This window comes from Bidens hawaiensis, unplaced genomic scaffold, assembly GCF_021521415.1.
Source record: "Bidens hawaiensis isolate Kalapana, Puna unplaced genomic scaffold, B.hawaiensis_p1.1 tig00016045_1, whole genome shotgun sequence".
Taxonomy (NCBI): Eukaryota; Viridiplantae; Streptophyta; class Magnoliopsida; order Asterales; family Asteraceae; genus Bidens; species Bidens hawaiensis.
The window spans coordinates 369,447-387,452 of record NW_027492457.1 but is presented as its reverse complement, the minus strand read 5'-3'; the positions used below and the strand labels follow the sequence as shown (position 1 = coordinate 387,452).

Below are 18,006 nucleotides of genomic sequence, written 5' to 3'. Positions count from 1 at the left end.
ACATCGTTCTTGTTGACATATCCATCTCAATCCCCATCTTCATCGCCAACTATCGATGGAGATAACCATGGGTTGAATTTACAACTAATTTCACAATTACGATGGAGATGGACATGTTGACAAGAGCGATGCTAAAGATGGTTAGGGTTAAGACATGGCAGCACAATATTCTGCATGCATCAGATGAAACAATGCATCTTGTTCTTTAAACTCTGCAAGCAGCTATGAGGACAGATTTGTCATAAACTACTATCAAGCGGGGGATCTCACCGGAGGTAGCCTCTCTATTCCTACGGGGTAGAAGTAATGTTGTCAACATCTTACCCTCCTCAGATCCTACCATAGCTTTGCTATTTGTAGGATTTACTAGGTACGATAATGATGATGAGGATAAAAACACAATAATACCTCTCAACAAACGGTAAAAATAGATGGTGTTAACTAGTTGCATGAAAATGACAAGGTTTTATTAGAAACCCTAAAAATGAAATTGGATGAAAATGACGAAACTGATCAAACCACATGAACGAAAATGATAAAGATGTATTGCTTTAAGATTAGTTAGTTTGCTATAAAAAGTTTAAAGTTAAAATGTTTCAGATTAAACAGTTGAGATAAAAACAATTAAAAAAGTAACATTTAAGATAAGATTCTGATGGATTCATAGTGGTTGGTGTGGTAACTGGTAACATGCAATGTCAATAATCATTATAAGTAGAAAGAGCAACACCCTCCCATTCCAATTATTACCAAATGTTTATTACAAAGATGTGGCATATATTCCTAACATTTTGTTGCTGTTGCTTGTGTCCGTTAATCATGGGAGTGTCAAGTGTGCGACCCACAAACATTGTTGATAGGGTGAAAGAAGGAGGGGTCACACGTGGACCTGTACTTGGTTAGTGTTTGGTGTACGATGTCTCCTCTATTTTAACTGTCTCTTGTCATATTTTGTCCTTCCTTTCTGTAATCATCCTCTTTTGCTGCCTATATTTTCATCTTATGACAAGGTTGCCCCTTGTACTTAAGACATGATCTTAACACCTCTTTATATGTATGTACATATGATTATAGAAGATAATAAATAAACTTTGTTTAACATATTTATGCCCAAATAAGTAAGTTGAGCTACATTCATGTCTATATCATGAAAGCATTTCAGCTTATCTAATGTATATTCAAGTGTCTATATGTTATCTAATAAAAATACATATCTACATCTCACTCGAAAGATACGTAAAAATATTAGTTATATATGCTTTATCTGCGTATCTTTATGCCCGTTTATGTAAATTATTGTGGCCAACAAAAGTGGATGCACAACATAAGTTCCAGTGTACACTTTAGATGGGTGTAACTCCATATAATTATATTTTTTTTATCTAGTGTCACATTACCATCTACGGTCTACCTTACATATTTTTATCACCCCATTCAAATTTTTGCGTATTGTAATGACCGGCCCATTTCCTTTAACATATAAGCTATCTTACTACTTATTTGTGTCATAACTATAGGTGTTACTCATGTCCATATATACTTATTTATCTATTTATTTAATTACTTTATTACTATATTCAAGTACAAATCTTTGAATGCTAATAGCATCCTCATGGAAACCGTCTCACGTTAAATTTCTCCCCAAATGCTAACATCTTAAGTGTTAGTAGATGTTAATTATGTTTTGAAAGGTTACTAACAGTTCATGGATGATCACTTGAGGGAATATGAGGATCTTACTTTTCTTAAAATGACATGTTTTCATTTTCTAGTATCTACTTGTAACTTTTATGTTTTAAGTTAAACTGATTCCAACAAATGGACTTTTAATGAAAACTTAATGATGTTTAATTGAAGACTTTGAACATACATATGCAACATAATTAATTGATAATGTTTAAAGGTGAATCCATAGGTAAATGGTTTGATTGTATTGCATCACTAAAGTGAAATGTGCTGGAGTTGTAGCATTTCAACTCAACTATTTGTGTCATGATTTATTCATAGTGTTGGACAAATAAAATATGATGTGTACTTTAAATTACTTTCAACATGAAAGGTTGAGTTGGCCTTGGCCATCACTTCAACTACCTCACTCCCTTTTAGATTTGATAAATTAAATTTAAGAAAGTTTTTATTTTACCTTTTTTTTAAACGGCCAACTAACTTATATTTATATATATACACCATCAAAATTGACCAGCTTTACATTCACCAATCACACCAAATCACCTACATACGTTGACACGATTACAGAATAACCCTCCAATTCACCCAAGATACACTACCTCGCTTTGGTTGGTTCTTTATCCACAAGTAGCCAAGCGACTTTATCGGTTTATAACCAAATTTAAAAAGCAGTTTATAATCAGCCTATTATACGTTAAATCAAGCTAACCTTTTAATTATAAATAGCTAGTCTCTTATATTTAATTTGGAAGAAAATTCCTTCAACTCATTCATATTCATATTCATATTTGCTTAAGAAATAAAAGCATCAAACAAGATAATTAACCTTAAATGTGACTAAAGCTATTAGAAAAACAAAATAAGAAGAGTTTAAAGGAGTCTTCACATATAACAACTCTTTAATACATATTTAATTTAGCTGCTATGACTACAAGAGAAAAGGAGGATGACTACAAACAAATATTGAGTACTTGATTCTTAAGCTTATATTACAAAAGCTATATATTATAATTATTATATATCTATTAACCTTAATGAGATGTTTATGGTCAGTCTTGCCAACAAAGAAGCATGATGATACATCGCCGGAGAATGTAGAATCTTGCTCTATGCTCTTTAGCCAACCGACACAATTTCCGGCCAACCGATAACTTGCATCCTTTCCTCGTGTATCTCCCGTCGTCCCTTTTCTCCGTCTTCCACAGTGACATGTCTCAGTTTGAGTAAAAAGGCAAAGAAAGTTGTGTTTTATGAATATAGGAAACTGAGTGTGATGTGAGAGACTTAGTTAAAGGCTTCAAGCCCACCTATATATAGTAAATATATATGCACATACACACAAATAAATAAATAAATAAATATTATATTACTTTTAATTTATTTAAGAAGGTTTATTGAATTTTAATAATCCTTATTGAATGGCATTGGTCGATAATAATTCTTATTTATTTTATCGTCACTGGCGGCCCCAAATTTAAAAAACTTGGCCCGTAATGGTTCCCCGTTAAAAATGACTTAACGTCGTTATACTTTTTCTGAATTTTAAGCTAATGCTTTAGGGTTTTTGATCAGAAGGAGAATACGAGTTGACTAATATAAAACTTAGTTCGAAGCGGTGGTTCAATGCGACAAACAATGCTTCAATTCGGGTATTTGAAGTTACAATTAACAAAAATCAAACCGTTTGAATTAAAGTTTCGAGCTTAGTTTTACACCAATCGAGCCGTATCTTTCTTCTGATCAAAAGCCCTAAAACATTAGTTTGAAATTCGGAAAAAAAAATATAACACCGTTAAGTCCTTTTTATCAGGGGACCATTCGTGGCCAACTTTTTTAAATTTGGAACCGCTAGTGTCGATAAAATTAATAAGAATTATTATCGGTCAATTATTAAAATCCAATAAACAATTTAAGAAGGACGTTGATGTACAAAATTTTGAAGCTGCAAACATGTTTATTGCTCTTTTAGACACATGTTTAGAAGATACATGTATACGTACGTATGATGTATATATGAATATCATCTACTCATCTAGGCTTAGGGACTGTTGTTAGTCTCTTAACAGTCATTAAGAGGCTACCTCGTAATTGCTTATAGCCTCTTAATGGTTAAGAGACAACCCTAAGTCTGAATGGTTAAGAGGCTACCTCTTAATTGCTTATTGTCTTTTAATGGTTAAGAGATAACTTTGAGTCTAAATGGTTAAGAGGCTACCTCTTAACCATTCAGACTTAAGGCTATCTTTTAACCATTAAGAGGTAGCCTCTTAATAACTATTAAGAGGCTATCAAACAGCCCCTTAAACCAAACATCGTGTTTAAATTTCAGGTTTTGTTAAACCAAATCTTTGTAACAGTTTTAGGCATTTTATAAACTTGATTCAAAAGTTTGTCATTTTACCTAATTATCATATAAAAGATACATGTGGTTTTAATTAAATACAGATAAGAAAAGATGTGTTATTAATTTGAAAGCTTGTTGGAAAACAATTATTGGTTTTTTGTTCGAGTGATTTAAACATGTTCAAATGTTTGTATCCATCCGCCGAGTTTAATTTTTCATTTTTTGTTAAAATCTTAAACTTTAGGAGTTTATATGACTAGTTTGCTCGTTATGTCCCCCCCCCCCCTTTTTTTAAGAGATTTTGTTTGGGAACGTATTGTTAATTTAAAGGTATAATGATAAAGCCATTTAAGTATTAAACCTCATGTAATAAAACTATTCCACAACATCATTAGAAATCACTGAGCTTTTGAATTTAGTTTCTTTAAGTCTTCAACTCAAATTATTAGTGAAACTTTACACAGATATTTGTAATCATAAGAATATTGAATTGAAAAAGAAATATATCCGTTTATTATCTATAATATATATAAACGAAACCCTAAAATCCTATGTGTCGCGATGTGGTCGCCCCCCCTCTTATGAAAGCCACCAGATTGCTTGATTTTTAAATGGAGACATTTCATTGATTTAACCCAAATTCATGGGTATGATCTTACCAAAACCAGATGGCTCTTAAACGGGTTATAACATCTCATTAAATTAAAAATTAATCTTACCAATTATTTGATGTGAAAATCCTATAAAATAGGGATATATTAAAATTTAATATCTAATTTAAAAAGAAAAGGATATTATTTATAATTATAAACAATTTTATAGTAAAAAACATAAGAGGGTCATGGGTCACCAAATCCATATAGCTTTTAAACGGGTTATAACATATCATTTATTTATGAAACTCTTTTATCATCAAACCCTAAGTATATTATTAACTTTCTTACAATAAAGAAAATTAAAATCCAAATAATAAATATTAAAAACGAAAAATGTAAAACAACCATTCTCTCAAGCCATCAGATTGCTTTATTTGTAAATGAAGGCTTCTCACGCATTTGACCCGAATTCGCTCTTAAACAGGTTATAACATCTCATTATATTAAAAATTAATCTTATCAAATATTTGATATGAAAATCTTATAAAATAAGAATATACTAAAAATTAATAGCCTTTTTTATTAAAAAAAGATATTATTTATAATTAAGAAACAATTTTATAATAAATAAATAAACGGGTAATGGGTATCATCAAACCCAGATAGCTTTTAAATCGGATTATAACATATCATTTATTTGTGAAACCATTTCATCATCAAACCTCAAGTATATTAATTATTAACTTTCTTACAATAAATAAAATTAAAATCCAAATATACATATACAAATAATAAAAACGAATAATGTAAAACAACACCCCATAATACGAGGGGATAAAATCTAGTTATAGTATATTTTTGATCCCTAAAAACAGGATCAATTCCTTGTTTTACACTTATCAAATCAAGAACTAGTTTGGCTACTACCACCGTTATTTGGTGATCATAGAGAAAGGTTTTAATTAATTATTTAGAGGGTTTTCTCCATAGAATAGTAATCAAATTTTAAAGTTGTTCTAATTAGGTCACTGAAAAAGTCGTTTGTTCCAATCAGGTCATTGAAGTTTCTTTTTTGTTCCAATCCTATATAGTTTGCCTGAATAGCAGGTAATCTAGGTTTTTTTTATATATTTTTTTAATATTTTAACTTTGCATAATAACTTTTCAAGGCTAGGAAAATTAGTAAAAATGCGAAATATAATTTTAAAATTCCAAAAAATTACAAAAAAAAAATCGAAACATTGCAATAAATTGCGAAAATTTAAAAAAAAAATGCAAAAATTATAACATAAGGTCGTGCAATTTTTGTTTCGAAAATTATAACTCCAAAAGTCTATTAAAATTATAACATCAGGTCGTGGAAAATTAGTTACTTCAGAAGTCTATTAAAATTCAAAACAAGATAACAAAAAGATAAAAATATAAGTTTCTTTTTAATATTTTTGCATTTTTTTTTAATTTTCACAATTTATGGCCATTTTTTGATTTTTTTTTCAATTTTTTCGGAATTTTAAAATTGTATTTCGCATTTTTTATTAATTTTTCCAACCTTTAAAAGTTTTTATGCAAAGTCAAAATATTAAAAAATAAAAAAAAACCCTAGATTACCTGCTATCCAGGTAAAATATCTATGATTGAAACAAAAAAGAAACTTCAATGACCTGACTGGAACAAAAGATTTTTTCAGTGACCTGATTGTAACAACTTTAAAACTTGGTTATTATTATATGGAACAACTTTCAATTAGTTAAGCGTTTTGAGTTTTTGCTCATCCCTTTGTTTTATTTGAATTTTAAATTCGTATTTAAGTCTTAATAGGAGTAGGAATTCGGGTTCGGTATAAACCCATGTTTATTTGTTTTTTATGCATTGTAATTTCATTTTCAATAATAACATAAAGAGTAGATCGACTGTGATAAGTTACGTGTTCTTGATATCTCATAGTGTAACAGCAAATACCTGCCATCTTAGCATAGAGCAATGAGGGGAGTGAGCAATGAGACTGATCTGTCCATTCTCATTGGGGCTCGTGGTGTAAACAAGCTGAGCCAAGCTCAAGCTCGACTAGGCTCGTTAGTTGTTTTTCAAGCTTGGACTCGAGCTCGATTGCTTATTATTCATTAAAAAACTTATATGCGTTGTTAACTATTTTTATATATTTTAAGAAAACATTAAACAAGTCTAAGTTCGACTTGAGCTTGTGTAGTACCTTAAACAAGCTAAAGTTCGGCTTGAACTCGGTTATGTTGCTTAGTGTGAAGTTGATACATAGAAGTCCAAAAGAGATAAAAATCAAAAATACACAAGGCTCAATGAGACTAAATGAGCTCCTCATACAAGACTTGAGCTCAGACTTAATAACTAAACGTAATTGGTGATACGTATCGTCCATTATTTTGAACATATATAATAAAACTAATTCATTAATGTGAGAAGAGTGAATCAATGTGAATGTTTTGATTGAATTACACCACTAGAAGGAAAATGGGTATATGAAGTCTAAAACAAAATCTGTTGCTTTTTATATCTGTTTTCAACTTAACACTGGTTTCATGAATATACCCAATTTTTAAAGTTCATTTTGACGGCACGAAAAAGATTAAGAAGCATTCCCTCATCAATCACCTCAACTATCTCACCTGAATTTGATTAAGTTAAACATCTCAGCACTTTATCCTTTTTCTAAAAGCTTTTTTATCAACCACAAATCAAGAAACGGTTTATAATTTGCCAATTATACGCCAAATCGAACAGCGTCGACCACGACCTTATATAGGGCTCGGCCAGCGTCTACACGTAATCTCGGTAAGGGTCTGGAGTTAAAAAAAAAATTATATATATACTAATATATATAAAAACATTACACATAATTAAGTGAATTGGGCTGAAATGGCTGATAAGAAACCAATAAGGACAAAAAAAGCTGAACAAGTCCATTAAACAATCTTATAATATGTTATTGGGTTTATGCTTAGTAATGAAGTTATAGACTTGCAAATAACCTAATAACATGTTTCACTGACGGGTAAATAATTTTTTTTTTTTTTTTGAGAAGCCACTTTTAGTATTCTACCGGGCACTAGAAATTTCGGAGATGGCCTTGAAATCGAGCAACCCTTTTTAAACTATAACTAATAATCTTATATGTTTGATTTGGAAGAAAAATTTATAAAGCCATTCAGATCCTAAATAATTTGCTTAAACAAACAGGCATCAAACAAGATAATTAACCTTAATGGTCACTAAACCTGTAGGATTTAGGAAAACAATATATGATAACATTTGAAGAGTCTTCATATATTACAACAATTTAACGTATATATTTGCTATAATTACACGAGAAAAAAAGAGGATAACTACAAAGCAAATATTGAATACTTGATTCTTAAGCTTATATTACAACACTTATATAGTATATAAATTATATATCTAGTAACCTTAATTGAGATGTTGATGGTCAGTCTTGCCAACAAAGAAGCATGATGATACATCGCCGGAGAATGTAGAATCTTGCTCTATGCTCTTTAGCCAACCGGCACCATTTCCGGCCAGCCGATGACTTGCATCCTTTCCTCGTGTATCTTTGGTCGTCCCGTTCCTCCGTCTTCTTCATTGACATGGCTCAAGTTGAGATAAAAAGAGAAAGAAGGTTGTGCTTGATGACAGTAGGAAAGTGAGTGTGCTATGAGAGAGTTTTAGTTCAAACCCATATATAGATTATTTTTTTAAAGTGTTTAAAAGGGACATTGATGTATATATTTTTAAAGCTTCAAATTAATCATGTTTATAATACTTCTAGAAACATGTTTAGAAAAGCCATATGTCGATATATGCATGAATAATCCTTTTAAGCAAATCCAAACAAGGTGTATAAAAATTTCATGTTTTGTTAAACTAAAAAAAAGTTAAATGCTTTAGTGTTTAGACCACTTTTTATAAACTTGATACAAAAGTTAAAGTGCCATTTTACTTTATCAGTTATAATAACATGTATATATAATAAACTTATAAACCCCTGTTTTTATTAATTGTAAATGAAAAAAAGATAGTTTATTTTAAAGCTTATCAAAACAATTATTGAGTTGTGTTTTGAGTGATTTAAGCATGTTCACATATTCACAGAGGTATATCTATCCACACAGTTTAATGTTTTCATTTTTTGTTTAAATCTCAAAATTGAGGGGTTTTACCCCTTTTTAGAGCATTCCCGACAGGGTTCTCGTCCCTATTTCTATAATAAAAATCAATACATTCCTTTCTCCTGTTTTAATTAAATAATATTTTTTAAACATTTATTATTACGGTTTCTATCTTCTCTAATCACAATCAATTCAACAAATATGAAAATATAAATGTGGGCAAACAAAGTCTCCCAAAATTTATAAAAAATCACTATATTTCTCACTTCATCCTATAATTTACATTCACAACCATCCATAACCTCACCATATAATCTGCAAAACCCTCTCACATTAATACGGTCTTTTTTTTTCCTTTTCTTTTCTATTCCTACAGAGTATTTAACCACCCAAGATCTTTGATTAAAAAATTTGTTTTTAATAGTTGTTTCACTCAATTTATTTCTATCTAAATTATTACTAGTGATCATAATGCCATCCACATAAACCAGTAAAGCAATGAGTAAAGAACCGTGAGTTTTAATAAACAGGAAATGGTCACGTTTGCTTGGAGTAAAACCGAACTCTAGTAATAAATTTACTAGTTTTACATTTCACATCTTGGGAGCTTGTTTTAAACAAAATAAGAGTTTTCCAATTTTGCACACATTCGTTTTATTCTTTAAAAAGAAACACGTTTATTTAAATTTCCATACAGAAAAATATTGTTGATGTTAAATTGGAATATAGTGTCTTTTTCAATAGCTAGACTATAACACAACGAATAGTGATCATCTTAACAACTGGAAAAAATGTGCTGTCATAATCCACACCTTTTTTATTATTGCCTTTTGCAACAACTCTACCATTAAATCTATCAATCTCACCTATGAACTTATATTTAATCTTTTAGGCCCATTTAGTTCCTAAAGGTAAGTCAACAATATCTCAAGTGTTATTTCGATAGTGAGAGCCTTTCAACAACACAAGAATGTTGTAGAACACCTCTTTTACTTTGCTCTTGATCTTCTTCTTGATTTCTCTTCTTCAATTTAATGTAAGACGTGAAGGTTCTTTGAGAGGGATGCAATAGATATGTAAATATGAAAATTTAGAACAAAAAGGGTAAGGAACATAATTTGCAATGATTCCAGTGCATAGTCAGAACAACATAAAACCAGGACTATCAACTAAACCACCCAGTCTCCAAGCTAGTTGATCCAGCAATCGTGAACGCCCAGTCCACTATGTCTTGCTTGTCTTCGTGAACTTTTTATTTACTTTTGTCTACGATTGCAAGACCTTTTCAAGGGATTATGACTTCATTTTGTGTTTTCAAGATGGTCAAATAATCAAAGCCCTTTCCAAAATATAATCATTTTTGAGGACGTAGGCTTTTATACGTTAGTTATTCACTTATTTGAATGTGTTATTCCCTTTATGTCAACGTTATATTCTTTCACCAAAGATTTGTTTCTTATCTTTTAGAAATCTCAAAGATTAGTTTTTCTATTTTAAATTAATATCTTTAGAATTTGTATATTTTTAAACTAAACATCTTAAAATCTTAAAATCTTAAAAATTTTGACCAAGACATTAAAAAATTATGCTTTTTGTAAAATTTTTGTTAGTTTAGTTTTGATTTTGATCTCTTTAAGATCACAACATACTTAATGTTGTATGTCCACTTTGACTCTTGCGAAGTTATTGTATTACTTGAACTTGTGTTTCTTTTTGTTGATGCAATGAACATTTGGTCTTCATATATTTGATGCAGTATATGTATTGGAACGTTGTTTTGACTTAAGTTAGTTCGCTAAGTGTTTAGAAACATGTATGTGACATATAATCATTATCACTGAACAAGCAGCGTTATAACTTATAAGACATTATAACTAGATCATCGTCAAAACCAATGAATTAATTAAAGTTTAAGCATTGTTCTTCCAACAATGTCATTAAACAAGGAGTAACAACATTATAATTTCCTTTATGGTTTTTTAGCGTCAAAGGGGTCAAACCCCGCTTGGTCGAAATCTGGATTGTTTATCAACTTGTTTTGTAGACATATCGATAATTTGGTAACATAGAAATAGCTTGATCCAAGCTAGTTACATAAGAAATCATGAGAAATTGACTAAGTGTTTCGTGAGGACTGATTCGTCCTAACAAACCAGGGATCACAAATAACAATTTAAGCAATTCTAAAAAGACAGTATCTAACACAGACACCAGACCACGCACCGTGCCACCTTATCCACTTAATCCATGTAATAGAATTCCAAATTCCTTGCCAAGGTAATTAGTTGACTTGTTATTGGTAGTCCCCGGTTTGTTAAACATGCCGCTTCCTCAAAACACATAGTTTTCTCCCTGATCTCTAATCTGAATCGTTGTTAAACCCCGATACAAACCGGCCAATAATTACATTACCAAACAAGACCTCCATATACCGAATCAAATTAATATACATCTACAATAGCTATAGTGTCATACCATACCAAATGGGATGTTACCCTCATACATTAAAAACCATAAGATAACATATAATATTGTTACACCTAACTTAAAAGAAATAATTTTTTTTAACGTTCAACAAATCTTTTAAATTGGGATACACCCGCCTCTGTATCAGAGAAAACCCTCACCCAAAGTCAACGCTCGTGAACACTTGCCCATGAAAGTTTGGCGAGCTAAAACCCGCTCAGCTTAATAATCAAACCAGCGGTCATCGCCTATTTGCTCATCATCACCAGGTGTCACCAAAACTAAATAGTGGATGAAGAAATCAAACCTAAATCATTTACAACGCTAACATCATTCATTTACCACTCCACAGTCAGCTTATTGAGACGCAATTAAAATCATATTGACAAAATAGTCAGTGTTTTAAATACCGGTTCATACCGGCCGGTTGAACCGGTAATACCGGGTTTTGCATATTAGGCCGGTATTTTTGGACGGTTTGCTAGAACATCAAACCGGCGGTTTTTTCTAAAATACCGGTTTAAACCGGCAAACCGGTAAAAAGCCCAAGAGATTTTTGATAATTTGTGGCCTATATTTTTAAAAAATTACTTTTAACCTAGCGATTAACATTGAAACGAGTATACTTTTGGATTGTTTTTTAAAAACGAGTAGTGTTGTATTATTTTTTAATTACTGATTAACTTTTAAATTATATTTTATTATGAAATCATATGTTTTTTAGTTACTTTTTAATTAAAGTTGCAACTATATTAAATTACAAAGTAAACTATATAACATGGTTGAAGTTGTACCATTTTTTAGCCCTTGCTACGTGAAAATGAAAAACCCTTTTTTAAAACATTGAAAATAGTACCCAAATCAAAAACAACCAAAAGGGACAAAAACCCATTCAACATCTTCCCAAAATTAACAACTGAAGCGATGCAATGGCGAAGATTTGTGTCCCTCCCAATATTATCAGTTGTAGCACTAATGAGCATCGTGTTCTACGGCACCCTGTTCATCTTTCTTGACGACTGGGTTGGGTTTCAAAGCTCAGCAGGTTTGACGAACGTTGCGATCTTGAGTACGCTTGCATCCAGGGGCGGACCCACCTTAGTGGGATCGGGGTCCCGGGACACCAATCGCTTTTAAAAATCTAGTAGAGACGATAGATTAGTTTGTTGAAGGACCCCATAAAAATACTTAAGTGGAACCCATTGTATCAAAGTTTTCTTTAGTGTAGTGGCATATCATTTATCTTCCAAACCAAATGTCACAAGTTCAAGCTTCACCAAGGGTGGTTTTCAACATTTTTATTTTGTTTTTCTAATTTTTAACTAAAACATAGTGTTTTTAAGGATGGTTTCAACATTTTTATTTTGTTTTTCTAATTTTTAATTAAAACATAGTTTTTAATTTTGTTTAAAAGCAAAGCTTATTTACGTTTTTCTACATTTTTATTGAGTATTTCTAAATTTTATATAAAACTTAGGGTTTTATTTGGTTTAAAAGCAATTATTTTATGTGTTTTTTTATTAAATTCTAATTTAAACTTAAGGTTTTATTTAGTTTATAAGAAATTCTTCAAAGATAATGTTATAGAAATCAACAAACAATTTAAGGAAAAGTTTGATAAGTTAGAAAGAAAGTTTGAGTCTTTACATTATTTAAACAATACTCGCCTCAACCGACCGAAACGACGACTGCCTAAAAAAAATTCTAACGCTGGTAGTGAATAATGTACACGGAAAAAAAGGGACCCCATTGGATGAAAATCCTGGGTCCGCCACTGCTTGCATCCTTCACTCTTTACTCGTTCTTGATTTGTGTTTTCACTGATCCTGGTGGTGTCCCATCTGGGTATTTCCCGGATATTGAAACTAGTGATGGGTCAGATCAAGAATCAAGAGAATCTGTAAGATGTTGTTAATTATACCAGTTTTTGTGTTTAAGTTTGATTCTTTATTGTTGTATGAAATTGAATCTTGAATTTGGGTTTTGGGCTGTCATAGATTTAGGTTTGAATACTTGAAATTGATTAGGGTTTGTGTAATCTATTGGCTATTTCTTATGATCAAAGTCAAAGATTGTTAATTTAGGGTTTGTTTGGCATTTGGATATGAAATTCATCACGTGATATGGAATAATCGAGTTAGGCGTAGTGTTTAGCATTCGAATCCGACTCGAAAAACCCGAACTTCAATTCGAATTCGGTTTTTTACTATTTGAATTTGTGATTTTCGATACTGAATTCGAACTCAAATTATGCGTTTTTATTTTTATGTTACACACACACACATATGCATTGACATTTAATATTCAATCTAATGATCAACCCGAGAAACAAATATCCTAAATCACTAAATGCGTAAACTTCTAAATCCTTAGGCTAGTAATCGATTTTTATGTTTCTGTATATGATTTCTAGTTCATTTAGTTTGTTACTTAGTTTAATGGTTTGTTATTTGAAAAACTAGAAGTAGTTTGTCAACTATCGGTGTTCTAGGACTCGAAAAACTCGAAGTTCAATTTGATTTTGGTTCGATTAGAGTTCTGTAATCGAATTCTTCTTCAAACTTTCAAAATTTGAATAATTGGTTTGATTAATTCGAGTATTCAAAATTCGGTTCGTTGAGTACCCCTCAATCAAATAACCCGAGTCAGTTCTGTGGCATATAATTCATGTTACTAATTTAAATTGTTTGAACTTTGGGAAATATTTTTCTTTTTTTTTCTATCATATGTTATTTTTGGTTTATTGATACTTTATGATGCATAATTAATTTGCAGGTGGCACTTAGTAAACATTGTGATAAGTGTGTGGCATACAAGCCTCCAAGAGCACACCATTGTCGCGTTTGCAGAAGGTGTGTCTTAAAAATGGTGCGTATGAAAATACAATAAGTTGATAACAAACTTTATTATGAGAGATGCTTGGTTTGACTCTTTAGGTCAAAGTTTACCTTTTAAAGGCAAAAACTAATATGAGTTTTGTTACAAAATTTCCATTTCTATGTTGGTTTTTGCAGATGATTAACTTTGTTACTTTGGTTTTTACAAAAAGTTGTACCCTTTTTGTCCCAAAATAATATCTAAATGCATTTGATAGCATTACTTTGTGATAAGGAGAGTAGAGTTCTTATTAATCTTTTGCCCGTCTGACTGTCTAAATTTGACCTTGTTTTTGCAACATGAGAAGCGTGTCTTGCTTATTTAGCATACATTCAAGAACTAATAATATGTTGAGAACTACGAGAACCGCATTACTCTGCACTATATATTGTATAAGTTGATTAACATGCATGTAGGTTTCAATGTTTTTAATTTATTTTTTAAAAAACATGAAATTGATGGAATTTATTTTAATGCATATATGCACATTTAAAAACAAAAATATTGGAGAGAGGAGATAAAGTCAAAGAATGAGTTGAGTGAGATAAATAAACATATACATTTTTCATTGAAGCGAAATGTGTATGACTTATGTTGTTCTTGCGGTTCTCAACATATGCTTTGCTTTAAGTGTGATACAGAAGGTGGTAAAATAATTTTTCTTTAAGCACAATGTATATGTTATGTAGTATGTACATAAACACCATTAAACTAATTTGTTCATATGTTTATTTTTTTTTTAATTTTAAACACTTACCTACACATGTATTTGTTATATAAACAAATAATGTTTTTTCTATACTTCTTAAGAATGTTATAAGAGATGAATACACGTCGCTTTTTAACCATCTTGTTATTTTAAAGTTTTTTAAAATTGAAAAAATGAATAATTTATTCTGCCATGTATTATATATACATACATAATTACATATGTCTACATATATATTTATTCATGATATTATCTCATACTTCAAGTTTTGTTAGGATCATCATTGCACATGGATAAACAATTGTGTTGGTCAAAGGAACTACAAAGCCTTTTTTCTTCTCGTTTTCTATGGAACTATATCAAGTCTTTATTCTACGGTATGTATAACCACTCCATTTGGTTGGTTAGTTATTATACAGAAGTTGTGTCTTTAATAATTTCAGATTATATAGGTTATAATAGTTGGTTGTGGACTTCAAAAGGATTGGGAGTCTGCCGGGTCAACTCGCCTCAAAACATTTTATGTGAGTTTCTAACTATTTCAACTTTTTTTAATATAAATTATTGAGTTTATTACACAGATTGTCCTGTTGTTTGGACAAAGTAACACCTTCGGATCTAACGTTTAAAAGTTGCAAGTTTGGGGTTTGAGGTTTCAATTTTATAACAAGTCTAGGGTCTAAGGCTAGCTTCTTTTAACGTAAGGTAAAATGACCAAAATACCCTTTTAAGTGACTAAAAGCAAATAAAAAAACAAATTAAGGGCCTGTTAATGTAAATTTTGTACAGGATAAATCATGTGAAACTGTTTTTTGTTATTATCATTATTATCTTTGACCTTTCTGATGTTGCACGCAAGTTAACAGAACTGTATTTTGGTCATTTAGTTAACAGAAAGTTTAACGGAAGTTAGGCTTGGATTCCGAACTTGTTATAAATTTGAAACCTCATACTTTCAACTTTTTAGCATTAGACCCCGAAGGTGTTACTTTGCCCGAACCACATTCTTTAAGTTATAACTTGAAACCTGTTTTATGATGTTTCAAAGTCAATTTCACATTTGAAACAAATTGGCTGGCTTCAAAATTCAAATTTGAGGAGCAGATGAATGAGTCAATAACAACATTTATGATGTTTCTAAATTTTGTTTTATTTTATAGATTACATCCGCGGTAATGATTTCTCTGTTAAGTTTGACGCTTGGAACTCTCTTTGGCGGGCATATTTACCTGTTGACTCATAATATGACCACAATAGAGGTAAAAAAAAGTAGCGTTTGATGACAATACCGATTAAAGTCAACCATTTGACTTTAACTAGTAAACGTTTTTGTTTTCTTTCAGTATTATGAAGGAACTAGAAAAATGTGGCTAGCAAAGAAGTCGGGACAGATTTATAAGCATGCATACGATCTTGGTGTATACAGAAATGTCACGATGGTACCGTCTTTTTCTTCATTTTTGTATATTTTTATTATTTTATGCAAAAGACACATTAGTTTATGCGTGATATACATGTTGATTTTTGTTTTCTTACCGACAGATTTTGGGCCCACATGTGTTGAAATGGCTTTGGCCGTCTGCATCGAGCCATGTCAAAGATGGAACAAGCTTTCCTACGGTTCGTGACAGCTTATAATGTTGTTTTCACATCATATTTGATATATATTTTTTTTACAGTTTTGATGTTAATTTTTTTATGGTAACATGATAATGGAGGTAAATAGGGAAGTGGTAAGATTAATGGCGGTGTTCCTGTACATGTTTGGTGAAAAGTGTTTGATATGTTTTTGTTGTTTTAGGTTTTGTGTTGCATGTTAGCTTAGATTAAGATTGTTTTTCTAGTGTTGGATGAAATCATTGATAATAAAAGCAGGGAAAGGCGAGAATTACAGGAAGAACAAAGATTTGACCTTTTTGTTTGGATTTTATATTGTATTAATGTTCAATGCAGAATTTTACCTATCTTGGTGGTGATGTTTGTACCATTTTTAATTGTTTAATAGTGTAAGACATGAAGTTGCTACAAATTCTTGGTCGTGTATTCATTTTTACTTGCGTACACAGGCTTTTGTTTGGTAACGGTACATGAATACTTATACAACCATGAAATGTAAGTACCTGAATCTTGTTCAGGTATCAACTTTGTGCCCTGTTAGATGACGGTTATACCTGAGAAATCATGATACGTGACTTGTGTCGTGTAACCTCATATTGAACAAGAGGTGGATACATAATCTTTGTGATAAGAGAAGTTCTAATGTTGACACTTGACTACATTGATCTTACAATACTGATATGTCTAGGTGTTACAGGGTTTTCCTTATTGACTTCTTAGGTGCTGCTTTATCGCACCTATATTTATTCGATAGTCTGTAACATCAGGATGCGTTAAATTGTATACTATTGGCGCCACGCATTCCGACTGTGCCTAGATAATCTTTCACCTTTGAGCGTTATCCAATATTTAGTGTTGTTTGTTTACGTTTTGGTGAGTTATATCAATTCGTCCTTGATATATAACCCTACCTGCTTCCATATTAATAAGCGGGTTATGATAGGGTGTATAATTGTCACAAAACATGTATCCACATTTTTATTGTTCCTCAAACAAACAATTAGATACGTAACAACTTGATTTCAATATGAAACAAGTTTGCAATTCAAAATGGCCTAGCGGGGCAGCTTGTTTGTTTTCCTTTAGTTTTGATGTAATTTTTTTAATTCGATGTAATATTATACACATGTTTAGAAGTATATGAGATCAGGTATGAGCAAAAAACAGAGAGAATCTCTAATACATAAACATACTCAAATTATTAACGTGATGATGCGATCAACTATAAACTAGAGGTGTATAAAATCGGTTTTAAACCCAAACCGAACCGGTTTATAAACTGAACCGGTTTGGTAGATCTTAAGAGGAACCTGTCCTGAAACTGACGGTTTGGGTGAAACCGGTTTTAAACCCAAACCGGTTCGGTTCGGTTTGCCTAAAACCGGTTTTTTGTACACCTCTAACTATAACTCTCTTATCAAACTGGAATCGAATCACAAAGACGACACCCAAATTTGGAGACGAAAAACTAGAGAGACAAGCGATTGAGATATGCGCCTCTACTGAAAACCTTCTCGTAATTCGTCGTTTATAGATGCCAATGAGACATGGGCCTAACAATCTTCACTG

General features: G+C 31.2%; 1 protein-coding gene across 1 annotated transcript; it reads left to right on the top strand.

Annotated features, from left to right (window-relative positions):
- Window positions 1-12,133: 12,133 nt before the first annotated feature.
- On the top strand, window positions 12,134-16,656 carry LOC143550524 (putative protein S-acyltransferase 15). Its single transcript, XM_077041155.1, has 8 exons — window positions 12,134-12,305; window positions 13,009-13,134; window positions 14,010-14,102; window positions 15,096-15,197; window positions 15,273-15,344; window positions 15,981-16,079; window positions 16,164-16,259; window positions 16,363-16,656. Exons 1-8 carry the CDS (start codon window positions 12,159-12,161, stop codon window positions 16,456-16,458), a joined length of 831 nt encoding a protein of 276 aa, XP_076897270.1. The 5' UTR covers window positions 12,134-12,158; the 3' UTR covers window positions 16,459-16,656.
- Window positions 16,657-18,006: the final 1,350 nt, after the last annotated feature.

What these genes read in the sequence shown, in the direction of transcription:
- LOC143550524 (XM_077041155.1), top strand. Translation starts at nt 12,159, where the DNA reads ATGCAATGGCGAAGATTTGTGTCCCTCCCAATATTATCAGTTGTAGCA. An exon ending in CGAACGTTGCGATCTTGAGT is followed by an intron (nt 12,306 to 13,008) that starts ACGCTTGCATCC and finishes CTGGGTCCGCCA; the next exon opens with CTGCTTGCATCCTTCACTCT. An exon ending in CTCGCCTCAAAACATTTTAT is followed by an intron (nt 15,345 to 15,980) that starts GTGAGTTTCTAA and finishes TTTATTTTATAG; the next exon opens with ATTACATCCGCGGTAATGAT.